Source organism: Lepidochelys kempii, chromosome 7 (assembly GCF_965140285.1).
Source record: "Lepidochelys kempii isolate rLepKem1 chromosome 7, rLepKem1.hap1, whole genome shotgun sequence".
NCBI lineage: Eukaryota > Metazoa > Chordata > Testudines > Cheloniidae > Lepidochelys > Lepidochelys kempii.
The window spans coordinates 1,077,361-1,100,482 of NC_136386.1; the positions used below are offsets into that span (position 1 = coordinate 1,077,361).

At 45.0% G+C, this 23,122-nt stretch overlaps 1 protein-coding gene across 3 annotated transcripts in view; it reads right to left on the reverse strand.

The window, feature by feature from the left end:
* IHO1 (interactor of HORMAD1 1) overlaps nt 1-21,182 on the reverse strand; it is a 60,864-nt gene extending 39,682 nt beyond the window's left edge. For all 3 annotated transcript variants that reach the window (XM_073350829.2, XM_073350827.1, XM_073350832.1), the window contains exons 1-2: nt 21,089-21,182; nt 1,686-1,754 (exon numbers count right to left, since the gene is read on the reverse strand). In XM_073350829.2, coding sequence (XP_073206930.2) covers nt 1,686-1,741 — 56 coding nt within the window. In that variant the 5' untranslated portion in view covers nt 1,742-1,754; nt 21,089-21,182. The remainder of the gene's footprint in view (nt 1-1,685; nt 1,755-21,088) is intronic.
* Nucleotides 21,183-23,122: the final 1,940 nt, after the last annotated feature.

Below are 23,122 nucleotides of genomic sequence, written 5' to 3' on the forward strand. Positions count from 1 at the left end.
ACTAACACGGCTACCCCTCTGATAGTGGAATGGAAAGTTAATCACCATATGATATGATTATATCATCTGGCTTTTTCTCAATTATAGAGCCGAAGTATTTCATAGAATCATAGAATCATAGAATATCAGGGTTGGAAGGGACCCCAGAAGGTCATCTAGTCCAACCCCCTGCTCGAAGCAGGACCAATTCCCAGTTAAATCATCCCAGCCAGGGCTTTGTCAAGCCTGACCTTAAAAACCTCTAAGGAAGGAGATTCCACCACCTCCCTAGATAACGCATTCCAGTGTATTTATTGAACTCTTCTGCCTCACTGACAATTCTACCAATTCCATCTAGTAATGGATTAATACCATTATTAGTATTAATTTTGTTCCTAATATATTTAAACTCTTAAGGTCCTTAACTTTACTGACCACGGATTTTCAACTTGTAAGAAATTGAGAAGGAAAGCAAAAGGACACAATTCAGAGCTTCCAATTTCTACCAACTTTTCTAGATCTAGACTTTTCTGACGACAACACTCTTATCAATGAAGATGCCAACGGACCACAAAAATGCACAAATCAAGTAAAAGTAGTAATGGAGAAGACAGGTTTGAGATACAGTGCAAAGAAATGTAAAGTCATGTTAATGGGGACTAGAGGGACAGAAATCAAAACTGAAGAGACTAATGAAGAAGTCAGAAAAATTACTGGACAAGGCACCCGCTCACAAATAATCTATAAAAGAAGACATCAGTGGCTGGAGCATGTGCTGAGAATGGAAAAAGACCGCTTACCAAATTCTGCCCTCGAATGGAAGCCAGAAAACACATGAAGAAAGAGAGGAAGACTGTGAATAACATGGAAACGAACAGTTCTGAACGACATCAAGTACTTCAACATGAAATGGGAAGATTTGGAGAGAAGGGCAGTTGACAAGCAGGGATGGCAAATGTGGATAGCCCAATGAACAGAAAAGCCTGGGATGGACTAAGGTCTAAGATTGTACTTAATACGCTTCAAGATGTAATGCATAATGACTGGTTTCAGAGTAGCAGCCGTGTTAGTCTGTATCCGCAAAAAGAAAAGGAGGACTTGTGGCACCTTAGAGACTAACAAATTTATTTGAGCATAAGCTTTCGAGAGCTAGTGAGTTGTAGCTCACGAAACCTTATGCTCTAATAAATTTGTTAGTCTCTAAGGTTAGTCTCTAAGTCTTCCTTTTCTTTTTTCAAGGTGTAAATAACACAGAGGAAATCACAGATAAGACACACAAAGCCACCAATAATTTTATCTGGCAGTAAAACATTTTCTTATGTGTTTTAATGTTTTCTCAAGTAAAATTAGAACACAGTATTACATCAGTGCTTCTGTAAGCACAGCTATTTTAGACTTTTTCATAAAGATCCTCAAATTCAGTAGCATAAGTCTAAGTTGTACTGATATATCACACCAAATAACAGTCATATCAGCTCCTTAACTGGAGACCTGCTAATGACCTCTGGAATAAACGTCAGGAAAATCAGGATGTCAGCAGACAATGTTTCCAGTTTATTTCACTTAGTTCTGCAAAGGGCAGTTTAAATAACTTTTACTGCAAATTAATGGGATCAGGTACTCAATCTTTTAGCTAAATACAGCCAGTAGGCTATCATGATTATTTGACCATTATAAACATAACAACAAAACCCAAAACCACTTACCTTGTGGCTGTGGGAGTACTGAACATCTCTTTGATATTCCAGACATTAAAATTCATTTTTTATTCTTATCTATTAAAAATGAAGGAAAATACATTAGGATGGTCATCAATTAGCTTTTTTCCACTAACATGCAAGTAACTGCTGCATCCCGAGGACACAAATTTTAACAGCTATATCTCTGTCAAACTGTCAATGATGCATTGCTATAAGACATTCCCTCTAATTCAGGTTGTTGTTGTTTTTTTAAACCAGCATAGCCTTTCTTGACTGTGGATTTTTGGGCATCTCGTAAAATATTCTTAAACAATTCTCAATTATCGTTCACATTTTTCTGTTCAAGTTCTCTCCCCCAGCTGATCTGGCTCATAATTGCTTTCAGCTTTGTAAAAATTGGCTCTTCAAGAGCACCAACTATACACTTTATTTGTTTAGGATTTACATTTACATACAATAAATGTATTGAGCTGTTCTTAATTTGTAATCAAAGAGGTTCTAGGGCTCAAGCAAGTAGGGACTGGGGCTAACTACTGTGGGTAAACTTAAGCATTCCCTGAATTAAAGTTTATCTTCACCTTCTGTAAAACTTTCAAACTCAACCAACTTGTGAGATACGTTAAACAAGCGTTCAAAGCAGAATTCTGATTTTAGAGCTGCAGCTTCAGCTGGGGTTTTGGAAACCTCTGCTTATTTGTGTTTTGCCAGACATGGAGCACTGTGTAGATGAAGGAGCCCTCAGGTTTTCTTGGAAGTTAACAAGCCTTGGGAGTCTTTCAAACCAAGTCACTCTGCAGATGAATCACGTATGTCAAAAGGCACCACACTACTCACAGACAGTACTGAGCTCTGTGCAGATAACAAGCGTATTGTGCTAAGCATCCAAGTTTGTCACCTCTATAAATGAAGCTGAAGCAACCCTATTTTCCAATCCATCCCAAACTCAATATGAATACTTTATTTTTATCTTACATTAATTTATTTTTAACTTCCCTTCTCAAAATCTCCATCACTGTAGGTAATACCACTATTCTCACTGTTATCCAGGCTTCCAACCTAAGGGTACGTCTACAATACAAAATTATTTCAAAATCATTCTATTCGAATTTTCGGAAGCTATTTTATACATTCGGTCTTCTGTGTCCCCACTAAAGCGCATGAGTTCGGCAGATTGCGTCCACAGTACCAAGGCTAACATCGAATGTCGGAGTGGTGCACTGTGAGTAGCTATCCCACCGTTCCCGCAGTCCCCGCCGCCCACTGGAATTCTAGGTTAAGCTCCCAGTGGGGCAAAAACATTCTCGCGGGTGTTTCTGGGTGTGTGTCGTCTTCAAGCTACAGTAGACAATCGTTACGTGCCTTTTTGGCGTGCAGACGCCATACTGCTTTCAGCAGACGGTGCACCACTGCTCTCTTGCTACTATGAATCCACCTCAACTCTGCTCGGCCATCGTGAGCCGAGCAGCACAGTTTCTGCCGCCAACTTTGCTCTCCCCCTCTTGCCACGCTTCCGGGCTTCTCCATGTTGTCTGTCCTGGGCTCCCACCTCTGTGAAAGCTACAGAAGACAACCATTTTCAGCCTTTGTTCGGCTACCGTGAACCAAACAGCACAGCTTCCGCTCCCACTCTGCTCTCCTACCTTTCGCACCCTTTTTCCAGGATTACCTGTGCAGGCGCCATAGCCATGGAGCCTGCTCAGATCTCTGCTGCAGTTTTGACCATTGTAAATACCTCGCGCACTATCCAGCAGTATGCGCAGTACCTGCAAAACCGGGCGAGGAAGCGACGACAGCGCGATTACTATACTGATGAGGACATAGACACAGACGGCACGGCATGTGGCAAGTGGGATATCATGGTACTGTTGGGCCAGGTTCATGCCGTGGAACGCTGATTCTGGGCCCGGGAAACAAGCACAGACTGGGTAGGACCGCATAGTGTTGCGGGTATGGGATGATTCCCAGAGGCTGCAAAACTTTCATATGCATAGGGCCACTTTCATGGAACTTTGTGACTTGCTGTCCCCTGCCCTGAAGTGCAAAGACACCAAAATTAGAGCAGCCCTCACGGTTGAGAAGCAAGTGGCCATAGCCCACTGGAAGCTTGCAATGCCCAACAGCTACCGGTCAGTCAGGAATCACTTTGGAGTGGGCAGATCTACCGTGGGGGCTGCTGTGCTGCAAGTAGCCAGCGCAATCATTGACCAGCTGCTATCAAGGGTAGTGACTTTGGGAAATGTGCAGACCATTGTGGATGGCTTTAACGCGCTGGGGTTCCCTAACTGCGGCGGGGCGATAGACGGAACACATATCCCTATCTTGGCCCTGGAACACCGGGGCGGCCAGTACATAAACTGCAAGGGGTACTTTTCCATGGTGCTGCAAGCACTGATGGATCACAAGGGATGTTTCACCAACATCAAAGTGGGATGGCCGGGAAAGGTACCTGACGCTCGCATCTTCAGGAACTCTGGTCTGTTTGAACAGCTGCAGGAAAGGACTTACTTCCCAGACCAGAAAATTACTGTTGGGGATGTTGAAATGCCTATAGTGATCCTCGGGGACCCAGCCTACCCTGTAATGCCATGGGTCATGAAGCTGTACACAGGCACTCTGGACAGTAGTAAGGAGCAGTTCAACTATAGGCTGAGCAAGTGCAGAATGGTGGTAGAATGTGCGTTTGGATGTTTGAAAGCGTGCTGGCGCAGTTTACTGACTTGGTTAGATCTCAGCACAACCAATATTCCAATTGTAATTGCTGCTTGTTGTGTGCTCCACAATATCTGAGAGAGCAAGGGGGAGACGTTTATAGCGGGGTGGGAGGTTGAGCCAACTCACCTGGCAGCCAGTTTCGCATAGCCAGACAACAGGGCGATTAGAAGAGCGCAGCAGGGTGTGCTGCACATCAGAGAAGCTTTGAAAGCCAGCTTCATGACTGGCCAGCGTAAGGTGTGACAGTTGTGTTTGTTTCTCTTAAAGTTACCTGCCCCCTATATATGTGTGTGTATATATATATATGAAAGGAAATAAAGTCCCAATTGTTTAAAAAACGTTCTTTATTATTTGTTGCACAAAACATTGAGAGAAATCAGAAGCTAGACGGGGGGGGGGTATTGGGTTGGGGGGAGGAGGAGGAGGGAAGGACAAGTCCAGAAACCAAATCTAAATTTAGGATATGCCAGCTTTCTGCTGCTTGTGCAATCCTCTGGGGTTGACTGTGTGGGTCCCTGTAGCCTCTCCGCCCTGTGTTCTTGGGCGTCTGGGTGAGGAGGCTATGGAACTTGGGGAGGTGGCAGGGTGGTTATTCAGGGGCTGCAGGAGCAGCCTGTGGTCTTGCTGCCTTTCCCACATTAGATCCACCATATAGCGGAGCATGTCAGTTTGCTCCCCCATGAGCTTGACCATAGCATCCTGCGCCTACTCTCATCGCGCGCGTCCCTCCTCTCTTTGTGTTCATGTAACGCTTACGTGACTCCGTAATTGTTTGCCTCCACACGTTCAACTGGGCCCTATCAGTGTGGGAGGACTGCTTGAGCTCGGCAAACATGTTGTCCTGAGTTCGTTTTTTCCACCTTCTAATCTGGACCAGACTCTGGGATGGAGTAGATAGGGGCCGCGTTGAAACATTTGCACCTGCTGCAGGAGGAGAAAAAGGGAGGGTAGTATTTTAAAAGATACATTTTAGAGAACAAAGGGACACTGTTTCTCAGTGAAACAGAAAGAAAAGGAGTACTTGTGGCACCTTAGAGACTAACCAATTTATTTGAGCATGAGCTTTAAGCTCATGCTCAAATAAATTGGTTAGTCTCTAAGGTGCCACAAGTACTCCTTTTCTTTTTGCGAATACAGACTAACACGGCTGTTACTCTGAAACCTATCAGTGAAACAGGCAATTCATAGTACACAGCACATGTTCTTTCTGTTCAAGGTCGCATTTTGCCTCTTATACTGAAGTGCCTGCCACTTTGGTGTGAGTAAGCTATCTCATGTAGCCAAGCAACAGAATTCAGCCTGCAGGCAGCCTGCAGGCGCTCTGGGATGATCGCTTCATACAACACCCTCCCTCCCACCCCCACCCCCCACACACCCCCACCCCCCGCAAGGCTCCAATGAGACTCTGAGCAGGGATGAGCCCTTTAAACTAAACGCGAACAGCCCAGCGCGGCTGGGTTTCCCCCCTCCCCCCATGGCGTGGCTTCGATCAAGCTCTCACTCACCAGAAGTGCCTTTTCCAGGGTCATGGTCCAGGAGCATGCTTTGGGAGTAGGGGGAGGCTACTGGCTCCAGCATTAAGAATAGTTTCTGGCTAGCAGGGAAAACAGATTCCCCACTTGTTGCCTGTGCACTGTCCTCCTCCTCCTCTTCGTCCTCCAAAAACTTATCCTCCTCGCTCCGTGCTACTCCCCCCTTGCAGGTGTCCACGGACAGTGGTGGAGTAGTGGTGTCGTCACCCGCCATAATTGCATGCAGCTCATGGTAGAAGTGGCATGTATGGGGCTGTGACCCAGAGTGCCCGTTCGCCTCCCTGGCTTTTTGGTACGCTTGCCTGAGCTCCTCGATTTTTGTACGACACTGTTCTGTGTCCCTGCAGTAGCTTCTTTCCGTTATGGCCCTGGACACTTTAGTGTATGTATCTGCGTTCCTTTTTTTGGAACGTAGTTCTGCCATAACAGATTCATCTCCCCAACATGCAATGAGATCCAGTACCTCCCATTCGTACCATGCTGGAGCTTGTCAGTGAATCCGGGACTGTGTGGTCTCTTGTGATGGTGGACTGTGCTGATGGTCACCAGTGATGGTGGACTGTGCTGATGGTTGCCTGTGATGGTGGTGACCAAACAGGAAATTCAAAAGTTCCTGAGGCTTTTACTGCCTATCTGGCTAATGCATCAGAGTTCAGAGTGTTGACCAGAACAGTCACAAGGGAGCATGCTGGGATAGCTCCCGGAGGCCAATATCGTTGAATTGCGTCCACAGTACCTGTAATCCGGAACTGCGATCTCGATTTTAGCGCTACTCCACTTGCCGAGGTGGAGTACAGAAATTGGAGTAAAGAGCCCTTTAAATAAAAAAAACTGGTTTGGTTGTGTGGAAAGAACCAGTTTTTTCGAGGTAACTCGGCTAATTCAGAAATAAACCGCGTACTGTAGACCAGGCCTTAGTGTCAGTCAACTCCCTGCTCTCCTATCTCACTTCTATGGTGTCACCAAATCCTGTCAATTCTTTTTCTGTAACATCTTTAAAAATATATATTTCTTTCAATCCCCCTGGCTAAAATGCTTGTCAATGCTTTGGTCATCTCCAGGCTTGATTAATGCAATCTCCTCTTCTTGCATGTCTGCCTGTTCCCTCTGTCCCCTCCACTGTATTCAGAACACCACAGACAAAATAATCTTCCTCTTCTGCCATTTAGACCATATCACTCTTTTCTTCAAATATCTATAAACACTTCTAAAACCATAGAATATATCACCATTTCTATCACTGCAATATGAATGCACTGTAGAGAATAAAGAAGGTCCAAACAACTGGCCACTCAGTTCTCCATACTACTCAGTGTTACCATAAACCACTAATTCTGAGCACAAAACTAGTTCTTCATCTTGCCCTTGGTTTAGTTATGGGCTGTTATTTTGGATCTTCTGCTCACTTGGGAAACGCTGTGGCAAAGGGGTCTTATCAGAAGGCTCTGCCTGCTGCTGCACCCTTGAATCTGTATCTGACTCTGCTAAATGTAGTGTGCTTGATGATGATGTTTGCGTTGGTTACTGTCAGCGAGTCAGTATTTAAGATAGTGTGGCCCTATTCTATTGAGAGTTTTGTAAATTAATACCAGACCCACGATGCAGATCTAGCACTGGATGGAGAACCAGTGCAAGCTGCAAAGAACAGGCATTGTTTTTCTCCTTTGACTTTCCCTACTTAAGAAGCTAGGAGACCAATCCTCAGAAGAGGAGTAAATTACTCTGATCTCACTTTTGTGTGAACCTGGATTAACTCCGTTAATATAAATGGAAATACACTAGTGTCAGTGAGATCAGAAACTGGCATAAGAATCCCACTTTATGTATTGTATTTATATCCGGCAGTAGAGATCTTTAAATGTTTCTGCATGGCATTTCTTTTTGTTTATTTGTGTCTCTATATAATTTTAAAGAGACATTATACCAAAAAAAAGGTAATTTGCTGATTTTTAATTTATATGCAGGCTATCAGAGAGCTAGGTTCCATGACAGCTGATTTTGTAATATTGAGGTACCTTCAGTTTGGATTAGAACACAGGTTTTTGAGAACTGAGGAATTCTATGTATAAAGACTATGCCACTAACATCCCCTGCATTTGTGAAGCCCAGTATATGCATGAGTTAATATAGTTAACTTGGCAGGCGCATTTGAATTGCACAAATGATCACGATTAAAGCTAGCTAAATATATTTTAAAATATAAATATATCCAAATATTTGTTCAAACAAAGAACTGAGTTTGTGTCAGCTGTGTAATCTCTCCTTTTGCATTCACTTTTTTGTGAACATTCTAGTGAATGAGTCACTGACTGGAATGGTGACAGGTTTCAGAGTGGTAGCCGTGTTAGTCTGTATCAGCAAAAAGATCAAGGAGTACTTGTGGCACCTTCGAGACTAACAAATTTATTTGGGCATAAGCTTTCATGGGCTAAAACCCATGTCATTGGATGCATGCAGTGGGTTTTAGCCCACGAAAGCTTATGCCCAAATAAATTTGTTAGTCTCGAAGGTGCCACAAGTACTCCTCATTTTTTTACTGACTGGAATGCTCGCTAATAAGCTCTAACAATTCAGTTTTTGAAAATATTAAGAATTGCTGAATGAAATTCTCTGGCCAGTTCATACAGGAGATCAGACTATATGATCATAAAAATCTATGAATTTATTAAGAGAACATTTGCAGAATATTGTTTTTAGTTTTAAAAAAAGTCACGAGTTTTGCCCTGGAAACTAGCACTGATTGGGAAATGACTCCCCCCTTCATGAAAGTTTCACAAAAGCAAAATATTTTGTTTTTTTCTTTATTGGTACATTTTAACTGAAATCCCGAAGCACCAAATTGCTTGGTTTTTCAGCAACCCAAGTTTATTGCTTTTCTGACAAAACCAAATAAAAAAAAAAAACCACCATTTTTCCTCACTAAAATTTTCATTGTCAGAAAGCCATTTTCCACTGAAAAATGTTTTAAAAGAAAATTTCAGTCAGCTCTCTAATGAACATCTGATTCTGTGTCCAATCAAAATTAATCAACACCTCAAATATGGAGTATCTGGGGGAAAAAACTGCTTACAGTCTACAGGTCATAAATTATTCACAGAATATTCAGAGAATAATTTTCAATAATGAATACATTTTTGAGGAGCTGGCTGCACACAATTCACAAATAGAAAAGGATAGATTCATTGAATAAATTACTGCTACAAATTATTTGCTCAGTTTTACTCAAGACATTGACCTTCTCATGGAATTTATAGGAATAATAAAGCTCCGTTTTCAGGTACACAATTTAAAATTGGCTTTGTGCCTTTAGATACATAAACTGAAAAAGACTATCACTTCTTCTGAAGCATTCATGCGTTTACTATATTAGCTGAAAAAATTGTACTAAGAGTAGTACTGAGTGCAAAATTATTTGCATCTCTTTACTGGATCATGACCCACTACAATGTTGCAAAGAGTGTGTGTCAAAATCCTGGAGAATACATGATTCATTTGCAAGGTCAGTTAAAGCAGAATCACTCAAACTGGTGTTCTCTACATCTCTCTTTTACCCTGCTTCCAAGTGGAAAGAGGAGAATATTGCCTCACGTGTCTCTAGAAGGCACAATACCTTAATTAGAAAGTGTACAGAGAACCATTCTAAAATCTTGTAAGAATACTGTGACAAAGGTGCTACAACACCCCTGCTCCTGGCTCTGGCACTGCAGCCACTTTACCCTCAGTTTTCCCCACCTTCTTTTGGTCCACTTGAGCCATAAGAATGTCATGGCCCTCAAGCCAGATGACTTTATGTGACCAGTCGCTTCCAGGGACACAGAGTCCTTCTCAAAGTCCAACAAAATTATATAGATACACAAATCAACCCTAAAGCCCACCTGGGCTCAGCAAGCAGTCACCTCAGCCCAGATGTGCCCCTGTTGCGGGTCCCTGCTTCAATCAATCCCTCAATCCAGGGGCTGGCTCACTTCTCCCCTTACTCGGGGTTTCGTTTTTGATTGCCAGTAGTCCTGTTAGTGAATCTAAGATGACAATGGAGGTAGGTAGCACATCCTGTATCCAGTATAATGCCAACAGTATCAAGGTCCCCCCATCTCAATCAGGCTTCCAGCTTGTCTCTGGAGAAGAGTATCTGGTCTTTTTTCCTCTCTCAGCCTTCTTTCCAGCTGCTTCCCCGAAAGAAGGCACTTCCCACCTTCTCTTCTCTGGTTCTGTTCCTTGACACTCCTGGTCTCCCTACTCTCCCTTCCCAGAGAATAACTATAGAATTTCTCCACATGCACAGCCCACCAACTTTCTTCTTCTTGTATTTTATGGTTTAGCAAACTCACATTCCAAGTGTATAATCACCAGCTGCTGGATTTCATGATACATATATAGTTACAGACTCTCTCTTTGTCCAATATTTTTAAATTAACATTGCTTTCTTAATGGTCCCTCATTTTTGTGATGCTCTTTCTAGATATTTTATAGTGTAAACATTGTCACTTTTAGGTTCCTGAGCTTGTCATAAAAATTTCCCCTATCAATCTTATACTCTTTACGTTCCCAGAGGTGGTGACCAACCATTTCTTAGACCATGCATGTCTCACACAGCCCACTTTTTGTTTATTAAAGGCAAGTTACTGTGTTCGACACAGTATCCAGTAAAGATTCCGAGTAAAGCCACCTCACTCTTTCCATTGCATTTTTGCAATAAGTGAGCATTTTCAATTTCAAGGCCTACTTTATGAAATCTCTTTCCCCTGGTTTCTTTTGTACATACTTCCTGCCTCTCAGCTCTTAGTTCATTTTAATTAGGTTTTCAAACTCCTATGTACTTGGAAAGATCATTTGTTAAAAGGTCAAAAAATATCATTTTTTTCACAGCATTTCTTGCTACTTTGTCTGCCATCTTGTTTCCTGCTATCCTGATATGCCCTGAGATCTAGGCTATTTCAAGGTTTACTCCCATCTGTTCCAATTCTGTTGTTAGTAACAATATTTCATTAATTATATTATTTCTACTATCTGTATTATCATTTTTGATTGCCAGTAGTCCCGTTAGTGAACCTAAGATGACAATGGAGGTAGGTAGCACATCCTGTATCCAGTATAATGCAACATTATCTCTGCTGGTTCAACCATCATAACCACTACAAAATTTGATCCTCTAATGGATTTCTTTATTCCAAGTGACGGGACACTGAATGCTGTACCCCACTCTCCAAGTTCTCATCTTTACACCAGTCTGTAAATATTTAGCAATGTTTGCTCCATTTATCACACATATCAATTTTCTATATTTAATACATTTAGCTCTCCTTTTAATTGCATTATGTGGTTCCACATTTATATCTGGGAGCTGATTTTCCTCCTATAATGCATTTTACCATGGTTGTATATGCTAATTTCTGAGGGTCTTTCATAGAATCATAGAAATGTAGGGCTGGAAGAGACCTCAAGAAGTCATCAAGTCCAATCCTGTGCACTGTTGCAGGACAAAATAAATCTAGACCATCCCTGGCAGGAGCTTGTCCAACCTGTTCTTTAAAACCTCCAGTGATGGGGATTTCACAACCTCCCATGGAAATCTGTTCCAATACTTAAGTATCCTTATAGTTGGAAAGTTTTCCTCAATATCTAACCTAAATCTCCCTTGCTGCAGATTAAGCCCATCACTTCTTGTCCTACCTTCAGTGGACACTAAGAACAATTGACGACCCTCCTGTTCATAACAGTCCTTAACACAGTGGTTCTCAATCTTGCCAGACTACTGTACCCCTTTCAGGAGTCTGATCTGTCTTGCATACCCCAAGTTTCACTTCACTTAAAAACTACTGGCTTACAAAATCAGAGATAAAAATACAAGTGTCACAGCACACTATTACTGAAAAATTGCTAACTTTCTCATTTTTACTATATAATTATATAATAAATCAACTGGAATACAAATATTGTAATTAGATTTCAGTGTATAGTATATAGGGCAGTATAAACAAGCCATTGTATGAAATTTTAGTTTGTCCTGACTTCACTAGTACTTTTTACGTAGCCTGTTGTAAAACTAGGCAAATATCTAGAAGAGTTCATCTACCCCCTGGAAGACCTCTGCGTACCCGCAGGGATACGTGTACCCCTGGTTGAGAACCACTGCCTTAATATATTTGAAGACTGTTGTCAGGTCTGTCCTCAGTCCTCATCTCTCGAGACTAAACATGCCCAGGTTTTTTAATCTTTCCTCAAAGGTCAAGTTTTCTAAACCTTTGATCACTTTTGTTTCTCTCTTCTGGACTCTCTCCAGTTTGTCCACATCTTTCCTGTGGTACCCATAGTTGGGCATAGAACTCCATGTGAGGCCTCATCAGTACCAAGTAGAGTGGGACAATCACTTTCCACGTCTTACATATGACACTCCGGTTAATATACCCCAGAATATTAACCTTTTTTGCAACTGTATCACATTGTTGACACATACCAAATTTGTGATCCACTTTATCCCCCAGATCCTTTTCAGCACTACTACCACCTAGCCAGTTAATCCCCATTTTGTAGCATTTGAAAATTCCTTCCTAAGTGTAGTACTTTGTCATTATTGAATTTCATCTTGTTGAATTCAGACCAATTCTCTAATTTGTAATGGTCATTTTTGAATTCTAATCCTGTCCTCCAAAGTGCTTGCAACCTCTCCCATCTTGGTCTCATCTGCAAATATTATAAGCACACTCTCCACTCCATTATTCAAGTCATTAATGAAAATATAGACTAGTAGTGGACCCAAGACTGACCCCTTTGTGATCCAGCTAGATACGGCTTCCAAGCTTGATAGTGAACCTTGAAAACGACTCTTTGAGTACATCTCACAAAGTGGGTATTCACCCACAAAAGCTTATGCTCCAATACGTCTTTTAGTCTATAAGGTGCCACAGGACTCTTTGCCGCTTTTACAGATCCAGATTAACAAGGCTACCCCTCTGATTCTTTGAGTACAGTTTTTCCACCAGTTGTGCACCAGCCCTATAGTAATTTCATTTAGATCACATTGCCCTAGTTTGCTTATAAGAATGTCATGGGGGACTGTGTCAAAAACCTTACTAAAATGAAGATATATCATGTTTATTGCTTCCTCCCATCCACTAGACCAGTAACCCTGTCCAAGAAGGAAATTAGGTTGGTTTGGCATGATTTGTCCTTGATAAATCCATGCTGGCTATTCCTTATAACACTATTATCCTCTAGGTGCTTAGAAATTGACAATTTAATCATTTGTTCCAGTATCTTTCCAGGTATTGAAGTTCATCTGATTGGTCTGTAATTCCCTGGGTCCACTTTGTTCCCCTTTTTAAAGATAGGTGCTATGTTTTCCCTTCTCCCATGTTCTGGATCATGACTAAGGCTAAGATTTTGTCACACATACTTTTAGTAAAAGTCACAGGCAGGCCACGGACAATAAAGAAAAATTCACAGAAGCCTGTGACCTATTTGTGACTTTCACTAAAAATATGCATGACAAAACGGGGAGCTGCAGACTTCCCGCACTGTGCAGTGGGGCCTGGCTTGGAGCTGCAGGATGTCTGCACCACCAGCGGCTCCATGCTCCAGGGCACCCCCGCCTACCGCAACAGCTCTGTGCTCTGGGGCCCCCACACCGACTGCAGTGGCCAGGAGCTGCAGAGCACCCCCACCGTCCACAGAGACTGGGAGCTCTTAGGGGCCCCCCTACTTACGGCAGCTGGGAGCTGCAGAGCATCCCTACCACCTGTGATAGCTGGGAGCTGCGGGGCACCCCCACAGCCTACAGTGACTGGGACCTCCCAGGGGCCCCACTACTCGCAGTGGCCAGGAGCGGCAGAGCACCCCTGCCAGTCTCAGCAACTGGGAGTTCCCGGGAGCCCCGCTGCTCATGGCGGCCAGGAGCTCAGGGTCTCCCTGCCACCTTGGAACACCAGGCACCCCTGCCACCCTCTGCGGCTGGGAGCTCGGGCCCCTGCAGTTCCCAGTCATCAGAGGTAGCGGGGGACCCTACAGCTCCCAGGCGTCTGGGGCTCAAGTTACAGAGGTCTCTGGAAGTCACGGATTTCGTGACCTCCATAACAAAATCATAGCCCTAGTCATGACCCATCCTCAGGAATTCTCAAAGATAACTGCTAATGGTTCTGATTGCTTCAGATAGTTCCTTAAATACCCAACAGTGAATTTCATCCTCCTGCCAACTTGAATATATCTAATTTATCTATATGTTCTTTACCCTATTCTCTATTTTAGCTTGCATTCCTTCCCCATTGTTGTTAATTGTGTTAAGTATCTGATCACCATTAACATTTTTAGTGAAAAATGAAGCAAAGGCATTAAAACACTTCAGCTTTCTTGATGTCATCAGTTACTAGCTCTCTTTCCCCACTAGGTAGAGAGAGGATCTACACTTTCTTTTGTAAAAAGAAAAGGAGTACTTGTGGCACCTTAGAGACTAACCAATTTATTTGAGCATAAGCTTTCGTGAGCTACAGCTCACTTCATCGGATGCTGTAGCTCACGAAAGCTTATGCTCAAATAAACTGGTTAGTCTCTAAGGTGCCACAAGTACTCCTTTTCTTTTTGCGAATACAGACTAACACGGCTGTTACTCTAAAACTTTCTTTTGTCTTTCTCTTGCTCCTAATGTATATAAAGAACCTCTTCTTATTACCTTTTATGTCTCTTGTTAGGGATAACTCACTTTGTGCTTTAGACTTTCTGATTTTATCTCTACATGCTTATGCTATACTTTTGTACTCCTCTCAGCAATTTGTACGTGTCCACTTTTTATAGGACTCCTTTTTTATTTTTAGCTCATTAAAGAGCTCCTGTTAGAGCTATATTGGCCTCTTATAGAAAGAATAGTCTTTCCTTTGCATTGGGACAGTTTGCAGTTGTGTCTTTAATATTGTCTCCTAGAGAAACTGCCAGGTCTCCTGAACTCCTTTTTCTCTTAAGTTTTTCTTCCCATTGGACCTTATCTACCAGTTCTCTGAGTTTGTTAAAGTCTGCTTTTTTGAAGTCCATTATCTTTATTCTTCTGCTCTCACTTTCTTTCCTTAGTATAGTGAAATCTATAATTGCATAATCACTTTCACCCAAATTGCCTTCCACCTTGAGATTTGCTACCAATTAAGTAAAAAACGGCTGTGTCCTGGTAAGATCCTCCACTTTCTGGACCAAAGAGTTGTTTTCAATATAACCCAAGGACTTACTGGAAATTTTGTGCTTTGCCCGATTGCTGTCTAGGTAGTTAAAGTCCCCTATTACTACCAGACTTGTTTTTGATGTTGAACTAAATGCTTGGCACCTATACTCAAAGACTGGTCCTATTAATGCTCTATAAATTATTACCATTGCTTTCTTATCTGCACCAGAAGAGGTTCCAGCAATATTTTTAAATAGACCGTAAATACTGAAGATAAATGTAAAGATGAAAGCAATGTGATCCGTTCATGTTACCATGCTATCAAATGTCAGGAATTTCTAGCTTTTAACTATGCCTATTTGCTGTCCACATAGACCATTTACAATCATTTTTATATTTTCCTTTAATATCATTCTTTAAGAACTGAAAATTTAAAGATCGACATTTCCCCATTCCGCACCTTTCCTATATGCTTCGTTAATTTGCTTTTTAGCTACTTTCTGGTTTCTGTTTTTAGCCCACAGGGCAGTCATCTGTAAACAATAAAATGGCTATTCCTGCACTCATCCTTTTCAACAGATAGTTTATTATTATGCTGAATAAGGTAGAGCTGATGACATTCCCCTGTGGGCTGCAATTTGTGAATGTATATATGCTAAAGTAGGCTTTCCTTACTCTGACCTGCATAGTTCTTTTACGTAAGAAATCCTTTATCCAGCTATATGTTCTTCCTTTTATGCTTATTGCTATTTTATGCAATAAGCTCTCTCTCCATATCATAAGCTTTTACAATATCTAAGAAAGCTCCTATCAGATGGTCTTTATTTCTCATACTTTTTTGGCTTCTGTCTCTACTCTTACTATATGATCAGACGTATTCCTTCCCGGCCTGAACTCACTTTGCACATTGTCTTAATTTTCCCTTTACATATATTTGCTACGTGGCATCATTAGCACTTCACCGGGGGTGGGGATATATGGTTTTGTCAAAAAAAAAATTGACTATCCTATTGTTACCCTATCTGGAAGGGTTTCTCTTTTAAATGCAACTAGCACAACTGTTGATATCTTTCTTTCCCCTATTCTTGCAAATTAATGGTTAACATATAGTATCTTATCCCTTATGCTTTGCTTCACTTCATCTTCAGTCATTTTGATTAGCACCCCATATACAATTTCTTTTGTCTCCATCAGATGCTTAGGCAGTTGACAGCTTACTTTCACTTCTCCTGGCATTTTAATCTTTGTTTCTCCACTTGTTCGTTGCTTTTACATTCAATTAACAGATCACCTCCTTGCAGCATTCTAGCTCTTTCAATGGCTCCAGCACATTTAAAAATCCACTCTGCCACTTTCAGAGGGTTTATATTCCCTAACTTCACACCCTTGAGTAATGAATATTGAATTATTATAATAGTTTGATTTTACTCTTTTCTCATTCCTGTCTTTCTGCTTACTGTTTCTTCTTCTAGCTCTGGCATGTCTACACTTTTCTTTTTCCTAACATATGACCCTCTGCTATCTTCTTTATCATTTTCTAGACTGGTTTCAGTATTCTCCATTATATCTTCCAGCCCCCTAGTTATAATTCAGCAAGTCCCACTCAAATTCCCACCCTTTCATCTAAACTTCCTTTGTTTATAGTACCCACCCACCTTCTTCTCCAGTTGGGACTCATGTTCAGTTAAGTCTGGCCCACCCCCCAGGTGCAGCCACAGAGAATAATAATTATACTAACTGGCCCCACAGACGTATATTAAACCATTCATGACCTGTGTGGAGTACACACCCCATCACAATATGCATTATGAAAGTACTGAATTTGCAGTTCTTTGGAATAAACTGAACAAGCTAATAAGGTAGAGAAGCTACAAGAAAGAGCACAGGCTTAAATTTACCAAGAAATGAGAACCACTGCAGATTCGATGGGAATTCTATATATTTGCACATCAACGAATGGCTGTTAAACACAGGTGTATATATAGGGTGACCAGATGTATGGATTTTATAGGGACAGTCCCGATTTTTGGGTCTTTTTCTTATATAGGCTCCTATTACCCCCCACCTCCTGTCCCGATTTTTCCACACTTGCTATCTGGTTTCAGAGTAACAGCCATGTTAGTCTGTATTCACAAAAAGAAAAGGAGTACTTATGGCACCTTAGAGACTAACCAATTTATTTGAGCATAAGCTTTCGTGAGCTACAGCTCACTTCATCGGATGCATACTGTGGAAAGTGTAGAAGATCTTTTTATATACACACAAAGCATGAAAAAGTACCTCCTCCCACCCCACTCTCCTGCTGCTAATAGCTTATCTAAAGTGATCACTCTCCTTACAATGTGTATGATAATCAAGTTGGGCCATTTCCAGCACAAATCCAGGTTTTCTCAAACCCCCCCTCCCCCCCCCCAAACCCACTCTCCTGCTGGTGCTGTCTGGTCACCCTAGGTACATATAGCTAGATTACCTCAGAGTTAGATTATTTATTTGAATAGAATGGCTGCACAGATGTGTTCTTAAATCTAAAGTGTCACAGGTTCAAGAAAAAGCAAGTGTTTATTAAAATATAACATAATACCAAACCTCTGTTTATTTGTTTGTTAATAGCCCTCTCAGTGTTGTCAACTCTCATGATTTTATTGTGAGTTTCTCAATATATGGTGTTTTTCTTAAAGCCTCAACTCCTGGAGACACTTAAATATATGAGACTAACAAAAAAACCCAAGTTTCTAGCCCTCATGGTTGCAAAGGAAACATTGAAATTTGACCTATGTGCACCCTCTAAGGTTCAAAAACAGAAGGCAAATGAAAAGAGCTCAAGATATAGTCTTTAAAATCTTCGTGATTGATTTTTTTTAAAAGTATTAGAGCTCATGATTGGTTTCAGAGTAACAGCCGTGTTAGTCTGTATTCGCAAAAAGAAAAGGAGTACTTGTGCCACCTTATAGACTAACCAATTTATTTGAGCATAAGCTTTCGTGGGCTACAGCTCACTTCATTGGATGCATACTCATGATTGTTGAATGCTTGAAGTTGCCAATACTGCATTCTGGAAACATTCACAGATTTTAAGGCAATAAATGACCATTATGATAATCTAGTCTGACTTGAACTTCTGCATAACATAGGCTATATTTGTGCTGCACGATATATTTCAGGATCAGCTGAACCCCTACATTTTCTCTTACTCACACACACACACACTTTATATCACAACAATCCTTTCCGCTGCTGGATTTTTCCCCCCCGAAGGCGCTTCACCAGGATCTACTCCAGCCCTGCAATACTTGGATCCATCTTGTTTAAGCTAAAAATCAATCCTCACCCCACAACAGGCTTCAAACATACAGCTTTCACAGTGTGCACAAGTAATGTGAGTGCATAAAAGACACTACATTGTGTACTTTCTCTCAAACAGTTTACAGTGCCAAATTCATCCCTGCTATATCCAACTGCAGTAACTGTAGTATACTTATAGCAGGAATTACTTTAATCCCTTTATATAGAAAGGGCCTCAAATATCACTCTTAGAACCAACCATACATTATAGTGTGGTGACCACTAAGTGCCAGATTGGGAATCCAAGGAACCAGAAAACCACTGCAGATGTGTATAGTAAAGTAGATCAAGGTGTACGTTAAACATTAGCAGAAAGAAAAAGTATTGCCAAGTTACTAAAACAAAAATTCCATTTTTAATTACATTTATACTGTTAAATTTTACAATGCCTAACAACTGTTAGACTCTGCTCTGTACTAAACCAGCGTGATACCTTGTCTTTTGTCATGCTTCAGTTAAGAACATTAAAGTAACACTGTTAGTATAATAAAATGGTTATTTACTTCAAAATAATGAGGTATTTGAAAACGTTCCAAAAACACATGGATTGGTAAAGCCTTTGCCCTAAAGAGATTCTGCCAGGCAAGCAGCCCTTTTATCCTTGTACTTTTTACTATTTGATAATCAAAGGAATAACGGCAGTCTACAACTGCAATAAATGCAAGCAATGTCACAGCTACACATAGGCTAATGAGACAGTTGATTGCTTTACAACGTTACCCTAAAACTTTTTGACACAAACATCCAACCCGTTAAAAGAAAGGTGCCACAAGTCCTCCTTTTCTTTTTGCGAATACAGACCAACACGGCTACTCTGAAACCAACCAGTTAAAATAACTGCAGCTCTCTCAGGGTTTTGAGCACTTGTACGTTTTTTGTTTCTTTGCATTTTAAATGACGAAGCTGCATAGAAGGTCAGTGGCCTTTGCACTGAGAGGAGGCAGTGTTCCCAGAGGGTTCCAGCAGTTTTCAGTACACCCAGGCATTGCTTGTTTGCAATAATTTTATTAAGATAATGTTGAAATAAGGAACGGTACAGAGTTCAAGCATACAAGTTTCTGGTTGTCAGGGGATAAGGTACAGATTATCAAGGGGTGCAAAATTCGATTTAGGAGCTGGTGGAGCAAGGATCACATAATAATCTGCAATCTCCCCGACTAGGGGAAAAGTTTAACCCGTCAGAGTACAGACATCGAGATATGGGGTAAGTTATCCACACAACAGCTATGTTCAGTATGCTGGGTATAGTGAATGAATACGGGGGTGGGGATGGGTCTACCCTCATTTGGTGGGGTTTAATGTTCAGTGGGTTTACAGTTCCAGTTCATACGGTCCGATGGGGAAGGTCTCTCAGTCTCTTTCCCACAGTGTGTGCACAATGTCGTACCGGCTCACTCCTCCTGGTACTGTCGGTGGCCGGTGATGTGCTCGATATAGATGTCCCTGGACCATTGGATGGTGTCCGAGACCATGAGGCACCGCATGAGCCGTGCATAGCATCTACCAATCCCGCAGGTCCGCAGCACATGCTCGTTGCAGGGGTCCCAAGCGCCCAGGGCGCCGACGATCAGGGAGTCCAGCTGCACCTCGTAGCCCTTCGCTCTCAGGGTGTCGGCCAAAGGGGCGTATTTTTCCAGTTTCCGAGCTCGAGCTTCTCAGAAGGCCGGGGTCCTGTTCTCGAAAGGGACCGTGATGTCGACGAGGATGATCTTTTTCTGGGTTTCGTTGGTGACAACCACGTCGGGTCGCAGCGGGCTGTCGGTACCGGAGATGGCGCAGTTCACGGCGACCTCCCCCAGGCTCGGTGAGATGGCTTTCACCAGGCGGTTCTGGATGGCGTTGTGGCGCAGCTGCCAGGCTCTGGAGTGGGGCTTGCAGCTGCACAGGACATGGGTCAAGGTCTCGTTGGAGTAGCCGCACTTCCTGCAACGCTTGTCTCGGTTCCCGTGGCGGACGGCTCCGTTGAGCGGGACGCAGTTGAGCCGGGCGTGGTGGATGAACCGCCAGTCGGCGAAGCGGGTGAAGCCGCCCCCGGCGAGGAAGTGGTTGCTGGCGTCCCACTTGCTGGTCAGTTCGAAGGCTTTTCCCTGGTCCGGCTTGCGCTTCAGGGCTTCTACGTACAGCGAGTGGGTGGTACTAAACAACTAAACAATGCACAGTATGTGCGTGCCGCGCCATGCCCGCGTAACTCCGGGTTTCCACGCCCATCCCCGTGACAGCTACAGGACGAAGCTCTGGTGCTTACATGCGTCTGGGTGTCAAACACGCCCAGACTGGGAAGAATGGGCCTCTCCCTCTGACGACCTCAGACCGCAGAGGGAGGAGTCCAGGGCCCTAAGCTCCTGGGGGCGGGGGCCGTCGCTCTGTTCTGCCTTTGTACAGCGCCGAGCCCTGACGCCTGGGCGCTACCACAAGACAGAGAGGAGGTGACGCACCGGGGAGCCTCGGGCCCAGACCCCGGGGACGGGGCGTGAAACCCGGGGATTCGGAGAAGGAAAGTGCCACCGACACGGGCCGCTGCAGCCCGGAGCTCAGCCAGCCGCAGACCGCCGGGCAGACCCCGCCGCCGCCAGGGGAGCGGAGATGGAGGGGCGGCGCGGGCCCCCAGCGCTGGGGGGCTCCCGGGGGGGCGCCGCTTGGGCTGGGATTTGGGGGCCGCCGCGGTTCCCTGCTCGCCGGCTCACCTCAGGGGGGCAGCGGCCGGCGCGCGCCTCCCTCAGCGCGAGGCGCCAACCGCCGCCGGCAGCGCGCCCAACGCTGCGCGCGAGACCCCCCCACCCCGCGCGCCGCGAGCCCCGCCCCCACAGAGATACTCCCGCCCCGCGCGCCGCGAGCCCCGCCCCCACAGAGATACTCCCGCCCCGCGCGCCTCGAGCCCCGCCCCCACAGAGAGCCCCCCCTCCCCCGCCCCCACAGAGATACCCCCGCCCCGCGTGCCGGGAGCCCCGCCCCCACAGAGAGCCCCCCCCTCCCCCGCCCCGCGCGCCCCGCCCCCACAGAGATACCCCCGCCCCGCGTGCCGGGAGCCCCGCCCCCACAGAGATACTCCCGCCCCGCGCGCCGGGAGCCCCGCCCCCACAGAGATACTCCCGCCCCGCGCGCCGGGAGCCCCGCCCCCACAGAGATACCCCCGCCCTGCGCGCCAAGAGCCCCGCCCCCACAGAGACCTCCCTCCCCCTCCCCGCGCGCCGCGAGCCCCGCCCCTACAGAGACCCCCCCCTCCCCCTCCCCGTGCGCCGCGAGCCCCGCCCCCACAGAGACCTCCCTCCCCCTCCCCGCGCGCCGGGAGCCCCGCCCCACAGAGACCCCCCCTCCCCCGCCGCGTGCGCCGCGAGCCCCGCCCCCACAGAGACCTCCCCGCGCGCCGCGAGCCCCGCCCCCACAGAGATACTCCCGCCCCGCGCGCCGGGAGCCCCCCACAGAGACCTCCCCGCGCGCAGCGAGCCCCGCCCCCACAGAGATACTCCCGCCCCGCGCGCCGGGAGCCCCGCCCCCACAGAGAGCCCCCCCTCCCCCGCCCCGCGCGCCCCGCCCCACAGAGACCCCCACCCCGCGTGCCGGGAGCCCCGCCCCCACAGAGAGCCCCCCCTCCCCCGCCCCCACAGAGATACCCCCGCCCCGCGTGCCGGGAGCCCCGCCCCCACAGAGACCCCCCACTCCCCCGCCCCGCGCGCCGGGAGCCCCGCCCCACAGAGACCCCCCCTCCCCCGCCCCGCGCGCCCCGCCCCCCAGAGACCCCCACCCCGCCCTCCATTACAGACCCAAAGTGGCAATTCTTCAACAGAAAAACCTCAAAACCAGACTCCAAGGAGCGGCCGCTGGGTTGGGGTCAGTTTGCAAACTGGACACCATTAACCTAGGCTGGACTAGAGCCTGGGAGCGGAGGGGTCATTACACAGCGTCAAACTGTTTCCCCTGCCCCCCCAGACCTTCCTGTCAAGGGCTGGAAAGGGCCCAGCTTGATTATCAGGAGCAAAGGTTCCCCTCCCTGATCCCTCTCCTTACTCTGCTCAGGGTGACGCCCATTGGTTCCTGTTCTCTGTGTATACAGACCCCCTGTATTCTCCACTGAATGCATCCAGCCCAGGTCTCAGGAAAGCCCAGGCTCAGATACATGGGTTCGTCTCTAAGGCGCCACAAGTCCCCCTTTTCTTTGTGCGGACACAGACGAACACGGCTGCTCCTCTGACACAAGAAAACAGAGACACCCGTCATCCTAAAGCTGCCCTGCATCATTTTTCTTCTACTGAGGAATGCTGAACGGAACAAAAATGTTTCTAATGCAACTTTTAGTTAGTACATAAAAGCCTTATTCTTCCCTTGATCTTTGTACATACCTCCCATTGGCATCCATGGGAGACCTGCGATGCATCCAGGGGAGCATATGACGCTATTTAGTATCAGCTGAGGAGTCACCAGTCAAATGTAGCTTGGCGCACTCTTCAGAAGAACTCTGAGGTCTCTGCTTCAGTTTAAGGCATTTCCAGTGCGATTATGAAATGATTTGCACAGGCTTTGTGCCTGGCCAGTCTATTGTTTTAAGTTATGTGGAGCACTTCCCACCTTGGATGTGGCTGTGGCAATTCTGGTTTGTCTGCTGGTTTGTGCAAGTTGTCTGCTGAATCTCTGGGGCCCCAATAATGAGAGTGTATATTTTCATGGGGCTTATAGAGGAAAGGAAAATGTCAATAAGATGGACATTTCCTTAATTATAGTTT